General features: G+C 38.2%; 1 protein-coding gene and 1 long non-coding RNA gene across 2 annotated transcripts in view; one reads left to right on the forward strand and one right to left on the reverse strand.

The window, feature by feature from the left end:
- The window catches only part of SLC30A5 (solute carrier family 30 member 5), an 11,549-nt gene extending 8,753 nt beyond the window's left edge, over positions 1-2,796 (forward strand). Inside the window, exons 3-4 of the mRNA XM_017890599.1 lie at positions 1,140-1,206; positions 2,036-2,796. Of these exons, the coding sequence (XP_017746088.1) occupies positions 1,140-1,206; positions 2,036-2,089 (121 nt within the window). The 3' untranslated portion in view covers positions 2,090-2,796. The remainder of the gene's footprint in view (positions 1-1,139; positions 1,207-2,035) is intronic.
- Positions 2,797-13,472: 10,676 nt separating this feature from the next.
- Positions 13,473-21,455, reverse strand: part of LOC108541168 (uncharacterized) — a 14,860-nt gene continuing 6,877 nt past the window's right edge. The window contains exon 3 of the long non-coding RNA XR_001888889.1: positions 13,473-13,575. This is a non-coding gene — a long non-coding RNA (uncharacterized LOC108541168). The remainder of the gene's footprint in view (positions 13,576-21,455) is intronic.

Below are 21,455 nucleotides of genomic sequence, written 5' to 3' on the forward strand. Positions count from 1 at the left end.
AAAAAAAAAAAAAAAAAAAAAAACACTCTTGGAAGTATAATTTTGGTAATTTGGGAAATAGATTATTGATTAAGAAATATTAAGCCACTGGTTATGTGCTTTTTTTATTAATTTATTTATTTTGAGACAGTCTGGCTCGGTTGCCCAGGCTGGAGTGCAGTGGCTCAGTCTCAACTCACTGCAGCCTCTGCCTCCTGGGTTCAAGCAATTCTGCCTCAGCCTCCCAAGTAGCTAAGATTACAGGTGTGTCCCACCATGGCTGGCTAATTTTTGTATTTTTTTTTTAGTAGACACGGGGTTTTGCCATGTTGACCAGGCTGGTCTCCAACTCCTGACCTCAGGTGATCTGCCCACCTCAGCCACCCAAGGTGCTGGGGTTACAGGCTTGAGCCACCGTGCCTGGCCAAGTTGTGTGCATTTTTATACAACTGTTTTGGCAATGTGAAAGGTAGGGATGTATAATTAGTAATTTCTTCATTTTCATTATACTATTTCAAGATTTATTACTGAATTTTAGAGAAAATAGGAATTATTTTCTTTGGTATTTTAAGATATAAAAAAAATTGCGACTCCTTTTGTGGCTTGTTAGCTAGTTCTGAAGACAGAAAATAAGAGTTCTCGGCCAGGCGTGGTTGCTTATGCCTGTTTTCGCAGCAGTTTGGGAGGCCAAGGAAGGCAGATCAACCGAGGTCAGGAGTTCGAGACCAGCCTGGCCAACATGGTTTCAACAAGGTTTTGTAGAAAAAAACCTTCAACAAGGTTTAGTAGAAACCCCGTCTCTACTAAAAATACAAAAAATTGGCTGGGCGTGGTGGCGCGCGCCTGCAATCCCTGCTACTCAGGAGGCTGAGGCAGGAGAATTGCTTGAACCTAGGAGGCGGAGGTTGCAGTGAGCCAAGATCGCGCCACTGCACTCCAGCCTGGCAACAGAGCAAGACTGTATCTCAAAAAAAAAAAAAAGTTCTCTAAATGTTGAAAAGGAGTTGTACTAAAATGAGTATAATTCTCCAGTATGATTTATTCAGAGGATAACACTTCAAGTTCTGGCATATTTGTTTAAAATAAGTGTCTTTACTTAAAACCATATCTTGTGTTTAATATTGATTAATATTAATATATTAATGTTTCAATATTTACAGGACTGCACTTTTTATGGTTTTGTTTCAAAAGCCATTTTCTTCTGGGAAAACTATTACCAAACACCAGGTAAGATCTTTGCAGAATCTTTTATTCCTAGCAGCTTCTCGTTTAGTGGGCCAGGATGCAATGCTTATTTTTTGATAATGGGTACTTAATGAATAATTTAAGATATGCCGAAGAACAATTTTAGAGTTAACTTGCTCTTGTCCTTTCTGAATGGAGACTTTGAACCATAAAGTACTAAGATCATGAAATGTTTTTAAAAAAACAAGAGGCTAAAAAAAATTATAAAGCATTCATGTAATTGTTTTCTTCAGTACACAGTTCTTATTCTGAAAGATTTACAAATTGGACATGAAAGCATGCCCAAGAGTCTAGTACAAATGTCACTGGAAAGCTGACAAAGCATAGGGGTTAAGAGTGAGGTTTCTGGAGTCAAAGGCGTGTTCTGTCTGTCCTCCTTACTGACCCTTACTTTGGGCGAGTTACTTGATTTCTCTCTACCTTAATTTGCTCACCTGTAAAATGGTGATAATAGTAACTTCCTAATGGAACTGTGAGGAAGAAATGAATTAATACTTATGAAGTTTTTGGAATGATGCCTCATCATTGTGACAGTGTGACACCCTCATGATCATTGTCACTATTCTCTTTAGGCAGCTGTGGTTCATACTAGAACTGTCCTACATTTCGCATAATCATCTCACATCATCACTTCTTTAGGCAGCAGTTATACCATACTACATGTTTGCTTTATGCCATGACTTACAAACCCGTGTCATAATTTTTTTATTAGAAAGACAAATTTAAGTACTTCTGTTTCAGAGACCAAGAACATTTTTTAAAATAGGATTAACAGTCTAAGCCCCATCTTAACATTTTTCTCTCCTTTCAGATAAATGGATCACTAAAAATTCTTGGTAGAAAAGAATTTAAAGACAAAAGTTAAATGATCCTAGGAAACTAGTGAGAAACTGAGAAATCATAAAACTGTACTCTGAAGAAAAAGATTTCAAAATCTACCAGCAGACAAGAATATAGATAATGGAAAACAGAATACTGTCCCTTTTTTTTTTTTTCTTTTGAGAAAGAGTCTTGCTCCATCGCCCAGGCTGCAGTGCGGTGGCACAATCTCGGCTCACTGCAACCTCCGCCTCCCAGGCTCAAGCGATTCTCCTGCCTCAGCCTCCTGAGTAGCTGGGATTACAGGCACCTGTCACCACACCCAGCTCATTTTTGTATTTTTAGTACAGACGGGGTTTCACCATATTGGCCAGCCTGGTCTTGAACTCCTGACCTCAGGTGATCCACCTGCCTCAGCCTCACAAAGTGCTAGGATACAGGCATGAGCCACCGCACCCAGCCCAGAATACTGTCTTGGAAATCTAGACTCAGTCAAGGGATCTTATGTGTTCTACTTAATTTCAAAATACGTAATTATTTCACCTTTAAAATATTTGTTTATTTTCTGTATTTTATTTAAAATTGGGATATATAGCAAAATATATGTGACTGAAGTTTTTAATTTTTTTGTTTCCATTTATAGTGGATCAAAATATTTAAACATGCTGTTGCTGGGTGTATTATTTCACTCTTGTGGTTTTTTGGCCTCACTCTTTGTGGACCACTAAGGTAAATAAAAATGCATATTTTGAATGTGTGTTTGTATTTCTTCATTTTGAATATTGTTTTTGTTCCACTGTGTTTTATGTCAAATATTTATCTGTGCAAATGTGTCTGGCACTTGTATAACATCAGAGAGAATTCAACAAATAGAAGAAACCTGTTGAGTTTCTGGACTAGTTCTTTGGTGAATACCATTAATAAATTTATTCATGATTTGTCATAGCTGTTTTACTAGTTAGAATTCCAAGTTTCAGAAAATTTTTAGCATATACGGCTTTTTAATCATTTATTCGTGATCCCTGTTAACAGCTTAGAAGCTATAATAAAAGGTCTGAAGTGGTAAATAAAATCAGCCAATAAGAAGGAGAACAAAATCTCTAAAAGCACTCATTTTTTGCACAGTTTTGCAAGTACTCTCATAAATAAACGTCTCAGAAGTAGTATATCAGTTATCAGATTAAATGCGTGGTGGATAAAGTAAACTACTCCCATTTCGTATTTCCCTAGGTATATATAGATTAGTCTTTTTCCGCAAGTGGACTGGTTTAAGGAGGAAATGCTTAGCAACCACTTGATAGGAGTTGTGTCATGCAGCTGTGTATGAGCATTCTTTTAACATTTCCCCATCTGCGAAGGATTTTACTTAGTGAATAAGTGTAAGAAAAAAATGTCTTGCCATGAGAGTGAGAGGTAAGGAGTGAAATGAAGAATGTTCTTGACCCAGCACTGTGGCTCACACCTATAATGCTAGCACTTTGGGAGGCCAAGGGGTGGATCATTTGAAGTTAGGAGTTGGATACCACCCTAGCCAACATAACGAAATCCCGCCTTTATTAAAAAATATACAGAAATTAGCCAGAAATCACTTGAACTCAGGAGGCGAAGGTTGCAGTGAGCCAAGATCACACCACTGCACTGCAGCCTAGGCAACAGAGCGAGACTCCATCTCAAAAAAAAAAAATGTTCTAAAGCAGGGATCCCCCACTCCCTGGCTACAGACCAGTATGGCTTTGTAACCCAATAAGAACCAGGCCACAGAGCAGGAGGTGAGCCATGGGGGAGCAAGCATTACTGCGTGAGCTCTGCCTCCTGTCACATCAGCACTGGCATTAGATTCTCATAGGAGCACAAACCCTATTGTGAACTGTGCATGGGAGGGATCTCGGTTGTATGCTCCTTAATGAGAATCTAATGTCTGATGATCTGAGGTGGAACAGTTTCATCCTGAAACATGGCCCCACCACTGCTGTCTGGAAAAATTATCCTCCAGGAAACCAGACCCTGGTGCCAAAAAGATTTGGAGACCACTGTTGTAAAGGATCTCACTCAGAATAGTGGGGTAGACAGAGTGGGAAGTGAAAGGTGAGAAATGTGGAAATGCCTTGTGAAAAGTCCTTTCCCCTCTCATGGCCAATAGAATAGCTTCTGGATTGGGATCCCTTTGACTTGTTTGCTTTGTACGTTGTCAGATGCAGAGTAGGTATAATTGGAAATGTCCTATCTCTAGCCGCAGCTGCAGCTTGGAGGGGTGAGAAAGCTAGCTGAATTTCCTAGCGTGGGAAGAGGTTTTTCACCTTATGCTTGAATATAATTGAATATGATTGAGTGCTGCTGTTGCTTATCATCTGCAATATTTTAAATTTGTTATTCATGAAGTTATGTTTTGGTTCTTGTGTTACTATATTACTGTCCTTTTGTGTTACAATAAGGAGGGAAAGAGGAAGTACTTACATTTTTACTTGGCTCCCTATTTAGTCATCTAGCTCCTAACCTTATCACTACCAACACTGCCCTCTCATTCTTCTACTAAAACCATCATGCAGTTTCTCAATTGCAAAATCTTTAATCCCAGCACATTGGGAGGCCAAAGTGGGCAGATTACTTCAGCCCAGAAGTTCGAGACCAGCCTGGACAACGTGGCAAAATCCCATCTCTACAAAAAATACAAAAAATTAGCCAGTCATGGTGCTGCGTGCATGTGATCCCAGCTGCCCAGAAGGCTGAGGTGGAAGAGATCACCTGACCTCAGGAGGTAGAAGCTTAACCTTAGCATACTTTACTCTTTTGTAAAAACAGCTTAAAACATAAACACATTGTACAACTGTACAAAAATATTTTCTTTATGTCCTTATTCTATGACTTTTTTCTGTTTTTAATTTTTTTTCAACTTTTTTTGTTTTTTTGGAGACAGGATCTTATTCTGTTGTTCAGGCTAGAATATATGGCACAATCTTGGCTTACTGCAACCTCCGTCTCCTTGGATCAAGGGATCCTCCCACCTCAGCCTCACCAGTAGCTGGGACTACAGGCACCTACCACCACACCTGGCTAACTTTTGTATCTTTTTTGATAGAGAGCAGGTTTCCCCATGTTGCCTAGGCTGGTCTCAAACTCCTGGGCTCAAGGATCCACCCTTCTCGCCCTCCCAAAGTGCTGGGATTACAGGCATGAGCCACTACTCCTGGCACTTTTTTGTTAAAAACTAAGACATGCACGCATTAGCCTATACCTACACAGGGTCAGGATTATCAATATTACTGTCTTCCACCTCCACATCTTGTCCCAATAGAAAGTTTTCAGGGTTGGTAACATGCAAGGAATTGTCATTTCCTATGATAACAATGTCGCCTTCTGGGATACCTCCTGAAGGACCTGCCTGAAGCTGTTTTACAGTTAACTTTTTTTTTTTTTGAAACCACTATTTGAAGTCAAAGGATATAGTTACCTTTGTTTTTGACAAGCAAAAGTACTACATTCTAAAGTAATTAAAAGTGTAGTACAATAAACACCTAAACCTAAACCAGTAGCATAGTCATGTATTATCATTATGCAGTCTTATGTTCTGTATATAATTGTATGTACTGTATTATATGACTGGCAGTGCAGTAGGCTTGTTTACACCAGCATCACCAGAAACACATGAGTAATGCATTAACGCTAGGTGATTGGAATTTTTCAGCTCCATTATAATCTTACGGGACCACCATTGTATATATGTGGTCTATCATTGACCAAAATGATGTTATACAGCACATGGCTATACGTTGCCTGTAAATTTTTTTTTTTTTTTTTTTTTTTTTTTTTTTTTTTTGAGATGAACTCTTGCTCTGTCACCAGGCTGGAGTGCAATGGCCCAGTCTTGGCTTACTGCAACCTCCGCCTCCCGAGTTCAAGTGATTCTCCTGCCTCAGCCTCCTGAGTAGCTGGGATTACAGGCCCATGCCACCATGCCCAGCTAATTTTTGTATATTTAGTAGAGACAGGGTTTCACCATGTTGGCCAGAGTGGTCTTGATCTCTTGACCTTGTGATCCGCCTGCCTCGGCCTCCCAAAGTGCTGGGATTATAGGCGTGAGCCACTGCACCCAGCCACATTGCCTGTATTTTTTGGCTTACTGCAGACAGTGCTGGTATGAGCAACCTTGTAAGTGTTACCTGATACATATCTATACAAGAATAAGAAATCTGTATGATGTAATTCTATGAGGGGTATGATTGGGTATTTATAGCTTCAGTCTTTCTAAGGTAGATAATGCCAAACTATTTTCTAAAGCGGTTGTACCTATTTATTTTTCTTACGTTTTGTGAAATCAAGGGGAAATGTTTTTCTTTCTCTAACTCTAGTTGAATTCATGTGTCGTGATAAAGATAAATTACATTTCATGAATGATAATGTTTTATTTTTGTAGGACTTTGCTGCTATTTGAACACAGTGATATTGTTGTAATTTCACTACTCAGTGTTTTGTTCACCAGTTCTGGAGGAGGACCAGCAAAGGTAGAATTTTCCATTATCAGTTACTTGGAAATGGAAAGTATGTATGTCATATATTACCCAAAGGAATAAAATCTTATCTTTTACCATTTAAAAGAATGCAGGGAGGCTGAGTGTGATGGCTCACACCTGTAATCCCAACACTGTGGGAGGCTGAGGTGAGCGAATTACATGAGGTCAGGAGCTTGAAACCAGCCTAGCCAACATGGTGAAATCCCGTCTCTACTAAAAATGCAAAAATTAGCTGAGCATGATGACGGGCACCTATAATCCCAGCTACTCTGGAGGCTGAGGCACGAGAATTGTTTGAACCCAGGAGGCGGAGGTTACACTGAGCTGGGATCACGCCACTGCACTCCAACCTGGGCAATAGAGTGAGACTCAGCCTCAAAAAAACAAAACAAAACGGGCTTTTCTGCTAGTTTTACATTTTCTTACAAATTTTTTTGTTTTGAAGAATTCTGTAAGTTTACAAAATAGATGTTTGTAAAAATATAAAATAATCTGTAGTTGAAGAAATTTATGAACATGAAAACAGTGGAAAATGATCTTGAAATGATTATAGATTCCTAGGAGGTTGCTAAAATAGTACATAGAGGACCCTCACCCTTCATTTAGTTTCCCCCAAAGGTAACTTCTTAACCAAATCAAGTACACTATCAAAACCAGGCAATTAGACCTAGTATTTCATATCACAATAGGGTGACCATAATCAATAATAATTTAATTGTACATTTAAAATAACTATAATAGTATAATTGAATTATTTGTAACACAAAAGCTAAATGCTCGAGGGGATGGATACCCCGTTTTACATGATGTGATTATACACATTGCATGCCTATATCAAAACATCTCATGTACCCCATAAATACGTATACCTACTATGTACCCACAAAAATTAAAAAAAAAAAAACAGGAAATTGAAATTGGTGCAATCCATAGACCTTACGCAGATTTTACCAATTTTACATACAATCGTGTGTGTGCATGTGTGTATGTATGCATGTAGGTCTATGAAATTTTGTGTGTAGATTTGTGTAACCATTACAAGCAAGACAGACAACTGATGCATCACCACAATGATCTCTTTCATGTTGTACTCATGCACCTTTCCCCCAAACCCCCCTACTCATTCTTTTTTTTTTTTTTTTTGAGATGGAGTCTCGCTCTGTCACCCAGGCTGGAGTGCAGTGGCTGGATCTCAGCTCACTGCAAGCTCCACCTCCCGGGTTCACGCCATTCTCCTGCCTCAGCCTCCCGCCCCTCTACTCATTCTTAAACCCGTAAATCATTTTTGAAAAATAACTAAAACCTTGTTAAATTTAAATTATGATGAACATTTATCTAACATTTTGCCACCTAAGCATTCCTATTCATCCTAAGTGATTCAAGTATTATCCTTTTGTTAAATGAGCTACCAGTCTACAGTTCCAAACTGTTAGAACTATGCAGTGTTTCTGTTTTACCAAATTAAACACTTCCTTGCTGGATCTGACTGGCAGACCCTGACTGAACGACAAATGCACTCAGACACAGGTATTTAGTGAAGGAGTGGGCTAGGGGACCAGGCCACTTACAGACCCTAAGGAGGGTGCTATAAAGAGTCAGCAGCTACGGCTCTGACAAGCTGGCGCTGCGGGCATTTATTCAGTATAGATTTAATGACAAAGGCTTTGAATCAATGTGCTTTGTGGGTAAATAACATTGCTGACCCCCTACGTAGAGAGCAGTCTTGAGTGCAGATGATCAAAGGTTGGTTTTAGGACAACATGAGTAAACAAGGTATTTAGATAAACTCCTGTACATTCCCTTGTATCTAAGCCTTAAGCTTTTAGGCTTCTGATAAGAGAATCTGGCTGCCTCCAGTAAAAGTATCTCAAAACTTGCAAAACCCCCTGGCCTTCCAAGAAGGTTTGCTTCTATTCCTGTAATTTCTCCCACTACCAAGACCGATCTCCCACACTTCCTGTGCATGGTACATTTTCCTAGACATAGAGGAAAGGATACATAAAGACAAATACAGTGTAATAGTCCCTAGTCTGAAAGGGACTTTCAAGCAAAGTAGTGGAGGGAGATAAATGAAGTAATGAAGTGAACAAAGTAATATGCCAAGTAGAGCAGAGTAAAAGAATACTCTGCCTGCAGATTTCAAACTGGGTCATTAGTATTAAAGCAGGGGCCACTGTTTAATCCTTTCCCCTCACTAATAGAGTACTCCAAAATAAATTTCACGGATTGAAGAGCTTAGTGAGTTTACAAAATAGACATTTGTAAAAACATAGAATAAAATATGTAGATAGAGAAAATTCTGAGCATGAAAGTAATGGAAAAAATCACAAAGGGAAAACTGACTATATTTGGCTTCATAATGATTATAAACTTAACGTATAACAGAAATCGGTATGTAAACAAAAAACTAACAACAACAAAAATTGCCACAAATAAGTTTTACATTTCTTTCAAAGTATAAATCACCCATTTCAGTTTTAAAAATGTTTAAGATCCTTGGCAGGAAATCAGCAAAAAACTGGGAATGACAACTCACAAAAGAAATAAAAATGACTTGAAAACATTAAAAAAAAAAGTTTTCCTCCTTAAGTAACTAGAAATGAGAGTGTTCTCATTAGTGTGAGAAATGGATCAGGGCATCAGTCCAGGACTTGATGATTGTTTTTTCGTTTTCTTTTTTTTTTTTTTTTTTTAGATGGAGTCTCCCTGGGTTGCCCCGGGTGGGGGGCAGTGGCACCATCTTGGCTCACTGCAACCTCCACCTCCCAGGTTCAAGCAATTCTTCTGCCTCAGCCTCCCTAGTAGCTGAGATTACAGGCACATGCCACTACACCCAGCTAATTTTTGTATTTTTAGTAGAGACAAGGTTTCATTATGTTGGCCAGGCTGGTCTTGAACTCCTGACCTTGTGATCTGCCCACCTTGGCCTCCCAAAGTTCTGGGATTACAGGTGTGAACCACCACGCCCGGCCTTTTTTTTTTTGAGACAGAGTTTCACTCTGTCACCCAGGCTGGAGTGCAGTGGCACGATCTCGGCTCACTGCAACCTCTACTGCCCAGGTTCAAGCAATTCTCCTGCCTCAGCCTCCTGAGTAGCTGGAATTATAGGTACCTGCCACTGCACCTGGCTAATTTTTGTACTTTTAGTAGAGACGGGGTTTCACCATATTGGTCAGGCTGGTCTTGAACTCCTGACCTCGTGATCCACCTGCCTCAGCCTCCCTAAGTGCTGGGATTACAGGCATGAGCCACCGTGCCCGGCCTTTTTTTCCTTAATTATGAGACTGAAGCATTACAGAATTCTCAGTTGCCTTCTTTGTTAACAAAATACTAAGTTATGTTCTCTGTATTTGATTGTTGTTGATGTTGCCATATCCTAACTCAGTGAAAACTTAAGAAATTTTAAATTACATGGTTTTTCTTATGTGTAGCATACTGAATTTTGTTGTAATACCACACTAACAGAGAATTTATCCATTATAGTGGTAATCATATAATGAATAGAAGAGTATCCTCACTTTGCATTGTAAACTTTAATAGAAGTATTTTATTATACTTCCATTGTAGGTATATATAATATACTTATGTATCCATATATAATAGGTATTCTACAAGTATATGTATCATACAAGACATGTTATACCTGTAAATTTGTAAATATAGAATGTATAGTAATGCTATTTAGCTAGGCACAGTGGTTCATGCCTGTAATCCCAGCACTTTGGGAGACCAAGGCGGGCGGATCATGAGGCCAAGAGATCGAGACCAGCCTGGCCAACATGGTGAAATCCTATCTGTACTAAAAATGCAAAAATTAGCCAAGCATGGTGATATGCACCTGTAATCCCAGCTACTCAGGAGGCTGAGGCAGGAGAATCACTTGAACCCGGGAGATGGAGGTTGCAGTGAGTTGAGATCACGCCACTGCACTCCAGCCTGGGCAACAGAGTGAGACTCTTCTCAAAAAAAAGAAAAAGGAATGTATAGTAATGCTATTTAGATTGCTCTTGAAGCTACCCTTCTGAAATATTTACATAAACTAAGCTAATAATTTTCTTTTATGAAAACCTTTTTCCTCAACCTGGACAGCATGGCTAGACCTGGTCTCTACAAATAAAAAATTAACCAGGCATGGTAGCACATGGCCTGCGGTCCCAGCTGTTTGTTAGGCTGAGGCAAGAGGATCACTGGAGCCCAGGAATTGTAGGCTGCAGTGAGCTGTGTTCACGCCACTGTACTCCAGCCTGGGCGACGCAAGACCTGTCTGGAAAAAAAAAAAAAAAAATTTCCCTGGAATGAGAACATAAATTTTAAGTTTATCAGCTTTTTAAGTACTTTATACTTTACTAGATCTTAGAAATGACTTTGCTGGTTTTACCGTGCCCTCTGGATTATTTTTCTGTAGAGGAGTAGTATCTAGAATATTCTTTATTCCTTGCATATTGTAGAGTAAAACAAGTTCCTACTGTTATTCTTTAGCTACTTGGGCTTTTCAACCAAAAGTAAAGTAGCATTTAGGAAGGTTGATTCTGTAAACAGTAACAATTAGTGCACAGTAATATGTCTAGCCATGTTAGCAAAGAGATAATCAACGTTATCATTATTTATATCTCTTTGATGTCTTACTGCTAATACTGTAAGCTTATGTAAGAGCTTTAATGTCAGATGTTTTTTCAGTTTTTTAATGCATTTTGTAAATGCTTACTTGAGAAAATGTTTTCTACGGTCTTAAAATCAACCCTTGAAAAGTCATCCTTGATGTTATTTTCTTTATTTTCAGACAAGGGGAGCTGCTTTTTTCATTATTGCTGTGATCTGTTTATTGCTTTTTGACAATGATGATCTCATGGCTAAAATGGCTGAACACCGTATCCTTTTGGAATAGATCAGAGTTGTTTAAAGTCTTGCAGAAAACTAGACGGCTGGAACAATGGAAAAAGAAAGGATGAGTGAATTAAACTGATCAATGATGAATGAAACTTTCATAGATTAATGTAGATATTCTAAATCAGTATTCAAATAATGAACAAACTCATTATAAGTTAAATATCTTATAGCGTCTCTGTATCACCTACAGTACCCTAAATTTTCAGAAAGGTAGGGACATTGAAAGAATATTTTGGAATGTCCTGGTGCTGGGGAAAAAAAAAAAGGTGATTTGCCACTCAACATGTTTGCTCCCTTATAATTTGACAATTTAAATGCTCATAAATGAAAACCCTTTGGTATCTTCTTGCCTGAAAGAAAAAGTTCGAATTCCCTTACCTAGTATTCATTGTCTTGCTCTAAATTATTATCTCTAGCTCAGCCCCAACTCTTCTCTTGTAGAAACCCAACTCTCTAGTCAAATATATCTACTCATTTTACTCTACAGACGTGCCTTTTTTCTATTTTCTATTCATACATCCTTACCCACTCCATCCAGCAGAACTCCAAGCACCAGTTTTTATTCTTCTATTACTGATACTTACTGCGGTAAAACTTATTAGTAAACTAATAATAATTTTCGTTGTTACAATGAGGGAGAAGAGTATGACTTTGGAAAAGCTCCAGGTTGCTTGTGATACAACCTCTATTCCCCACCCTCTTTTGCTTGTCACTTACTCTGCTAAGATTTATGTGGTCAGTGACTTAGAAGACAGATTTAGGACTCATTTTACAAGTCAGTTTTAAAGGGCAACCTTAATTCTACTGGACAGGAGTGGTCCAGGGAGATTCCATGCTCTTGTACCTTTGTTGTACTTAAAGTATGTATGCAATATGTCTTTTAGAGGTTAACTACTAAAATCTGGCAAGTTTATCTTAAGCACTATTATAATTGTTTTGGAGACAACAAAATAAATACAGGCATTCCAATTTATAAATGAGGTCCTGGAATTAAATGTTAGATTGTTTTATTTTGTTTTGTTTTTAAGTGAAACACATTATTGAAAGTAATTAGGTCTGGGGCCCCCAGATCAGTCTATATGCAATCCAAAATAGTGTAACTAAAATTTCAGGAGAACTTCAGGTGTCAAAGAGTGACTTTTTGGAATTTTTTCCTTTACTTCAACTCACTTAGCTGAAGGACATCATGACAGTGCTCTAACTCATATGCTTTACACAGCCATTGCCTTCTTAGGTGTGGCAGATCACAAGGTATGATTTATTTGTTCTTAACAGGATCAAAAGATTCTGAAAAGTTGTAGCAACTATAACTTTAAAGGTACATTTAAAATAAATTATCAGCTGGGCCCAGTGGCTCACGCCTGAAATCCCAGCACTTTGGGAGGCTGAGGCAGGTGGATCACCTGAGGTCGGGAGTTCAAGACCAGCCTGACCAACATAGAAAAACCCCGTCTCTACTAAAAATACAAAATTAGCCAGATGTGGTGACACATGCCTATAATCCCAGCTCCTCAGGAGGCTGAGGCAGGAGAATCACTTGAACCCGGGAGGCCAAGGTTGCAGTGAGCCAAGGTTGCGCCATTGCACTTCAGCCTGGGCAACAAAAGTGAAACTCTGTCTCAATAAAAAAAAATTACCGTTAATTTATAACATTGCCTGCCATTTAAGTAGTTAAGTAATTCAGTATATGGGAAAAATATACTAGTTCCATTTCTTTAAATATTATGTTAGCCTGGTGTGGTGGTGTGTGCCAGTAGTCCCAGCTACTTGGGAGGCTGAGACAGGAGGATCTCTTTGATCACAGGAGTTTGAGGCTGCAGTGAGCTGTGATCATGCCACTATACTTCAGCCTGGGTGACAGAGCAAGACCCCGTCTCTGGGGAAAAAATACAAAACAAAACATCATGTATTTAAGGATTGACTATTGAACTGTATGTGTTTCTAATGAGACTTATCTAATTTTACTCACAGGGTGGAGTATTATTGCTAGTACTGGCTTTGTGCTGTAAAGTTGGTTTTCATACAGCTTCCAGAAAGCTCTCTATCGACGTTGGTGGAGCTAAACGTCTTCAGGCTTTATCTCATCTTGTTTCTGTGCTTCTCTTGTGCCCATGGGTCATTGTTCTTTCTGTGACAACTGAGGTAAGATAAGAGCAAGAATTTATTGCTATTAAATTGCTAGTTAAATGAATTGCTATTAAATTTTTAGTTCACTATATTCAATAAATTGTATTTTAATTTGAGGTTGAAAGTGGCTTAAATTGTCTTTGCTTTTTCTTTGTAGTTTTTTTTTTTTTTTAATTTGGAGTTAATTTTATTGTTTATAGAAAATACAAATCAAAGGCTATTACATTTATATATCCCTCACATTCCTATGGCCCAAAAGAATCATTTGAAGAAGCAGCAATTAACCATGTGTTAGGCTTAAGGATTGTGTGTCGCCTAGTGTTTATCGAATGATTACACAATAGTGCTTTTGTTTTTTAGAACTTTGGAGAATACTGAGAAAATGTACCAATATCTTACAGCTTTTATATGTTGGCATATTATGAATCATATTGAATCATGCGGTTATTTATATATTAAAAGATTAACAAACATCTTGTAAGATGTGAACTTTATACATGTATAGTCTTGACAATTCTTTTTTTTAATTTCTAGAGTAAAGTCGAGTCTTGGTTTTCTCTCATTATGCCTTTTGCAACGGTTATCTTTTTTGTCATGATCCTGGATTTCTATGTGGATTCCATTTGTTCAGTCAAAATGGAAGTTTCCAAATGTGCTCGTTATGGATCCTTTCCCATTTTTATTAGTGCTCTCCTTTTTGGAAATTTTTGGACACATCCAATAACAGACCAGCTTCGGGCTATGAACAAAGCAGCACACCAGGAGAGCACTGAACACGTCCTGTCTGGAGGAGTGGTAGTGAGTGCTATATTCTTCATTTTGTGTAAGCATTTTCCCCCTTGTTTTTATTTTAACAAATTTCTATTTACAGATTTTGATGGTCAAATCATTTACTTAATTTGGGAAATTTTTCAGTGCTTGCATTTAGTGCTGACAGTTACTGTGTTGGTTTTGGTAGCTTAAACTTCTAAAATTTAAACAATATTCTTTTTTTCTCTTTGTAGCTGCCAATATCTTATCATCTCCCTCTAAGAGAGGACAAAAAGGTACCCTTATTGGATATTCTCCTGAAGGAACACCTCTTTATAACTTCATGGGTGACGCTTTTCAGCATAGCTCTCAATCAATCCCTAGGTTTATTAAGGAATCACTAAAACAAATTCTTGAGGAGAGTGACTCTAGGCAGATCTTTTACTTCTTGTGTTTGAATCTGGTAAGATTTTTAAATGTTAATTGGCATATCCTAAAAGCATAATATTTTAATTTTGATAGTTCTTGTATAAGTTTAGTACTTCCCAAATTTCTGATAATAAGATGGGCTAAAATTTAAATTTCTTCTAAGTATAATAGCAAGATTACAAGATCATATTCAGACTACTTAGGCAATTCTTAAGTCATGTGCCACCATGCCCAGCCATTTAAGCAAACAATTTGTGAGGCATTTCAGAAGCATTGATTTGGTATGTTCCTTCAAATCAGTAAATATAGTAGCATTTAAAGAATTCTGATAACTTACAGGATCTCACTATTAGCAATCAGTGTTACAAATCACCTATTGCTAACATTTTATAACCTAGTTTATTATTTTTTATAGACATATAAACAAAACCAGTTTTAAATAGTTTGTAAAATGGATTTATCTAAGTTTTTTACAATTTAATAGTTTGTAAAATGGATTTATCTTAGTTTTTTACAATTTGTGTGAAATAGGGTTTCTAATATAAGTGGTAGTTAAATAACTAAACAATTATAGCAGATCTTCAAGTAAATTTGGATAATTAAGGGTTAAAATCCTCCTAACTGAAACATAGTTCCCAACATACTCCTCCCTTTTTTGTGTGTGTGTGATATTTTTAGCTTTTTACCTTTGTGGAATTATTCTACGGCGTGTTGACGAACAGTCTGGGCCTGATCTCAGATGGATTTCACATGCTTTTTGACTGCTCTGCTTTGGTCATGGGACTTTTTGCTGCCCTGATGAGTAGGTGGAAAGCCACTCGGATTTTCTCCTATGGGTAAGGTACATTGACTATTGAGGTGGTATATCTTAAGTGCAAATTCCATGTTAAGCAACAGAATTATATTACTTATATTACTTTTAGTACAAATAATTTCCAAATCTTCATTTTTAAAAAATGTGAAATAAATAAGGGATATTAATTGGGCATTTGATAAATACTGAATGGAATTAAACTCAAAGATTATGCTCCCTTGGCTGAGCACGGTGGCTCATGCCTGTAATCCTAGCACTTTGGGAGGCCAAGACAGGCAGATCACCTGAGGTCAGGAGTTCGAGACCAGCCTGGCCAACATGGTGAAACCTCATCTGTACTAAAAATACAAAAATTAGCCAGGTATGGTGGCACGCACCTGTAGCCCCAGCTACTCGGGAGGCTGAGGCAGGAGAATCTCTTGAACCCAGAAGGCGGAGGTTGCAGTGAGCCAAGATGGCATCACTGCACTCCAGCCTGGGCAACAGAGTGAGACTATGTCTCAAAAAAAAAAAAAAAAAGAGGCCGGGCGCGTGGCTTCAAGCCTGTAATCCCAGCACTTTTGGAGGCCGAGATCGGGCGATCACAGGGCAGGAGATCGAGACCATCCCTGCTAACACGGTGAAACCCCGTCTCTAACTAAAAATAACAAAAACAAAACCTAGCCGGTTACCGAGGTGGTGGGTGCCTGAGTCCCAGCTACTCAGAGAGCCTGAGGCAGGAGAATGGCGTGAAGCCCGGGGGGAACGGCGGACTTGCAAGGTTGGGAGGAGCTGGATCCGGTCACGCACTCCAGCGACCGGGTGACAGCGAGACTCGTTCTCAAAAAAAAAAAAAAGAGACCGTATAAGAAGGACTTTGATGAAATGTAAAATTGTAACAAACAGAGTATAATAATATATATAGATAGGTATATGTCTATATATATCTACGCTATATGAAGGACCTTCCAGGCATTAATATGATATTTAAAATATTGCTAACTTTCTAATATTATTATTTAGTAGTATGAAAATTTGGACTTGTTTCCTTATTTATAAAGTTTGTACATTAAAATATTTGCCATTTTCTTTTCTGAAAATGTTCTATGTTTTAGGTACGGCCGAATAGAAATTCTGTCTGGATTTATTAATGGACTTTTTCTAATAGTAATAGCGTTTTTTGTGTTTATGGAGTCAGTGGCTAGATTGATTGATCCTCCAGAATTAGACACTCACATGTTAACAGTAAGTCTTCTTATTTTCCTATTTGAATTTCTAGTCATACTTACATAGTTTTTTCTGTCCTGAAGTTTAACTGTTTGTAGTTATTACTCTAAGAAGATTTTATTTTATTTTTATCAATATGACTTCCTATCTTGCTGTTCACATTTATACTGCTTCCTCTTAGAAATTCTCTCTTTTTTTTTTTTGAGGCAGAGTCCCTGTTTTCCAGGCTGGAGTGCAGTGGCACGATCTCAGCTCACTGCAACCTCCACCTCCCAGGCCCAAGGGATTCTCATGCCTCAGCCTCCCGAGTAGCTGGGATTACAGGCATGTGCCACCACACCCAGCTAATTTTTGTATATTTTGTAGAGACAGGGTTTCGCCATGTAGACCAGGCTGGTCTCGAACTACTGACCTCAAGCCCTCCCGCCTTGGCATCCCAAAGTGCTGGGATTACAGGCATGAGCCACTGTGCCTGGCCAGCTGTAGCAACTTTTAATGTTCTCCCTCTACCACCAAAGCTTTACATGTGCTGTTTCTTGTAGTTGGCATGTCCTTTCCTTACTTCTGCCCTTCATCCTCCATCAAGATTTTGCTTATGTGTCTCCTCTAATGAAATACTTTTTTTTTTTTTTTTTTTTTTTTTTTGAGACAGGGTCTTGCTCTGTCACCCAGGCTGGGGTGCAGTAGCACAATCTCGGCTCACTGTAACCTCCACCTCCCGGGTTCAAGCGATTCTCCTGTCTCATCCTCCTGAGTAGCTGGGACTATAGGCGCCCACCACCACGCCCGGCTAATTTTTGTAAATGCTTTCTTTTAATCCCCCTCTTATCTCCTCAAAGTTTGTTAGATTCCTTTTCTCAGTATTCTCATTATGTTTTGTGCATTCTTCTTTTAGCAACATTGAGTTGCAGTTGTTTAATTTGTCATTCTTCCACAATTAAGATATATAAGTATCTTCAGGACCTGAATTATGTATTATTAACTCGTAAGTTCTAGCACCTGGCTTGTCATAGAAAATCAGTTGTTAAATGACTAAAAGCAGCTCTGAGTCTTGCTGGTGGAAGCATATGTGAGTAAAATGTTTCTAGAATAAGTTTGGAAAAATAGACTTTTTTGGATTTTTAAGAGCTTGTATCCTTTGACATTTAATATTTATCATACATAAACATTCACACAAACATATAGAAGTACATGATCAGTCCGGGTGCGGTGACTCACGCCTGTAATCCCAGCACTTTGGGAGGCCGAGGTGGTTGGATCACCTGTGGTCAGGAGTTTGAGACCAGTCTGGTCCACATAGTGAAACCCCATCTCTACTGAAAATACAAAAATTAGCCGGACGTGGTGGCGCACACCTGTAATCCCAGCTAGTTAGGAGGCTGAGACAGGAGAATCACTTGAACCAGGTGGCAGAGGCTTCAGTGAGTCCAGGTTGTGCCACTGTGCTCCAGCCTGGGTGACAGAGAGACTCTGTCAAAAAAAAAAAAAAGTAGTACATGATTCATTGTACCCTTATTTATAATAGTGAAAAAATGGAAACAATTCACTGTCCACCAGTGAAAAAAGTAATTAAATAAAATTGTTATCTGTATAATAGAATACTATGGAGCTACTGAAAAGAATGAGATATATCTATACTGGCATGAAAATATTTACAAGATGTACTAGTGAAAAACAAACTGCAGGCCAGGCGTGGTGGCAGGCGCCTGTAATCCCACCTGCTTGGGTGGCTGAGGCAGGAGAATCGCTTGAACCTGGGAGGCAGAGGTTGCAGTAAGCTGGGATCATGCCACTGCACTTCAGCCTGGGCAACAGAGCAAATCTCTGTCTCAAAATAAGAAAAAAATTGTAAAAGAGTATTATGATTACATTGTTGGTTTTAAAGGGTGTTATGTGTATGTATGTTAGTACATAGATGGAAAATATACCATTTTAAGCATGACTAACCCTTGGTGGTAGAATTATAGGAGACTTTCATCTTCTACATTTTTATTTTCCTGATAAAATACACAATGATGATATATTTTTCAGTAGGGGAGAAGGAGTACTTAGGAGATGATGGAGTCTCTGTAAGCAGTACTTGGTTTCATGCAAAGTCATTAACCATCTACAAGCTTATAAAGCCTAATGACATTTTAAAATCTGGAGTCAAATGGTCCCAATCACAGGAAGAAGTAAATAACCTCCCTACACATTTAATAAAGTAAATCTCTTACTACTTTTGAAAAGTAATTAAAAATACTTGTCCTTCTCACTTTATATTTTCCTTTTATAAAACAAATGGATTGCTTTAAATTGTAGATGTAGGCAAATTAACACCCTGCTACTACTATTCAAGATCATTTTGTAAGAGCAGATAATCAAGGATAAGTAACTTTGTTTATCCTTTGGAGTGTTATTGTGGCACCATTAAAGTAATTTCATTCACTTTGTTAAGAAAAAAATGAGAGACCAGGCATAGTGGCTCATGCCTGTAATCCCATAATCCCAACACTTTTGGAGGCCAAGGCGGGAAGATCACTTGAGCCCAGGAGTTCGAGGACAGCCTGGGCAACATAGACCCTGTCTCTACGAAAGAAAAAAGTTTGTTTTTAGTTTAAATAAATGAGAGATTACTATTGTATGTTTGCTTTTCATTATACTTGTTTTACTTTGGAAAATTTTACTATGTTTAAGACATAATAAGACCATATTTGGAATCTGCTCATTAATAAATTATCATTATTTGCATATGAACTGTTCAAATTTACCTAGTAATATAAACAAGATTTCAGGTACAGTGTACGCTTGCCCTAGTAAGCAGTACTTTCAAACTCTTAAATAAACAAAACTTGGCATCATTTATTTATACATAAACCATAAACCAAGTACATACCATTCTTAATTGAAATAAGTCCAAATTCCTCTACTTACCAATTTTGCTTGATATTTGAAAGTTAAACTGTTTCTTCTAAAATGTTCTAAAATTCATATTTTTAAAATTTGGACTTACTGAAACCTAGTAAAGTTTTACTGTGAATACTTTCAAAACTGTAAACAGAAAACATATATAGCTATATAATAACTTTTAAATAACAAGTTTATTTTTAAATTACTAATTTAAAGGGTTTTTTTTCTCCCTTTTGCTAGCCAGTCTCAGTTGGAGGGCTGATAGTAAACCTTATTGGTATCTGTGCCTTTAGCCATGCCCATAGCCATGCCCATGGAGCTTCTCAAGGAAGCTGTCACTCATCTGATCACAGCCATTCACATCATATGCATGGACACAGTGACCATGGGCATGGTCACAGCCACGGATCTGCAGGCGGAGGCATGAATGCTAACATGAGGGGTGAGTCCTTGCAAAATATTATCCTACTTTTCGACTGTGTTCTAAATTGACCCTCTGTGTTTATTTGTATTAAGTTTTGGGCTTCTGGTATGATATGATTTTTAAAAAGCAATCTGTGAGTAAAAGAAAGGTCTGAAGCTATTGCTATAGAAAATACCTTTACCTGAATACACATAAAATTAAATATTTTCACCCTTTAAAAGAGGGACATTCTGGTTGGGGGCGCGGTGGTTCACACCTGTTAATCCCAGCAATTTGGGAAGCTGAGGCAGGAATACCACCTGAGGACAGGAGTTTGAGACCAGCTTGGCCAATATGGTGAAACCCTATCTCTACTAAAAATTCAAAAATTAGCCGGGCGTGGTGGCGGGTGCCTGTAATCCCAGCTACTCAGGAGGCCAAGGCCGGAGAATCCCTTGAACCCAGGAGGCAGAGGTTGCAGTGAGCCAAGATTGTACTACTGCACTCCAGCCTGGGAGACAAAGCGAGACTCCATCTCAAAAAAAAAAAATTTAAAAAGGGACATTTTATGCTTTTTTTGGCCACACATATACTAAAATTAGAAGAGTACAGCAAAGATTAGCATGGCATCTAATTTTAAAAAATAAATAAATAAGTTCTATAATATGTGACATCATAGATGAACTTTAAGGACATTATGCCAAGTGAAATAAGCCAGTCATGGAAAGATAGATACTGCATGCTTCCACTTACATGGAATGAAATTCATAGAACCAAAGGATAGATTGATGGTGGCTAGGATGAGGGGGAAATGGAGGTCACTAACCCACAGGTATAAAGTATTAATGGCAAGACGAACAAGTTCTAGAGATCTGCTGTACAACATTGTACCTAAAGTCATTGATAATGTTTTGTGCCCTTAAAATTTTCTTAATTGTTCTTACCACAATAAAATTTTAAAAATTTTAATGAAAATGAATCTTGCTGTAGAACACAGAAAAAAATTTAAAATGAAAATAAAAATATAGCAGGAATTCTGATGTCACAGAAATTTTTTTTTTTTTCTTTTGAGATGGAGTTTTGCTCTTGTTGCAAAGCTGGAGTGCAATGGCACAATCACGGCTCACCACAACCTCCGCCTCCTGGGTTCAAGTGATTCTCCTGCCTCAGCCTCCTGAGTAGCTGGGATTATAGGCATGCACTACCACACCCGGCTAATTTTGTTTTGTTTTGTTTTGTTTTTTTAGTAGAGATGGGTTTTCTCCATGTTGATCAAGCTAGTCTCAAACTCCCGACCTCAGGTGATCCGCCCATCTCAGCCTCCCAAAGTGCTGGGATTACAGGTGTGAGCCACCATGCCCGGCCATCACAGAAAATTTTTTAAAAAGAAAATGAGGCC

This window comes from Rhinopithecus bieti, unplaced genomic scaffold, assembly GCF_001698545.2.
Source record: "Rhinopithecus bieti isolate Rb0 unplaced genomic scaffold, ASM169854v2 scaffold_18354, whole genome shotgun sequence".
Lineage (NCBI taxonomy): Eukaryota > Metazoa > Chordata > Mammalia > Primates > Cercopithecidae > Rhinopithecus > Rhinopithecus bieti.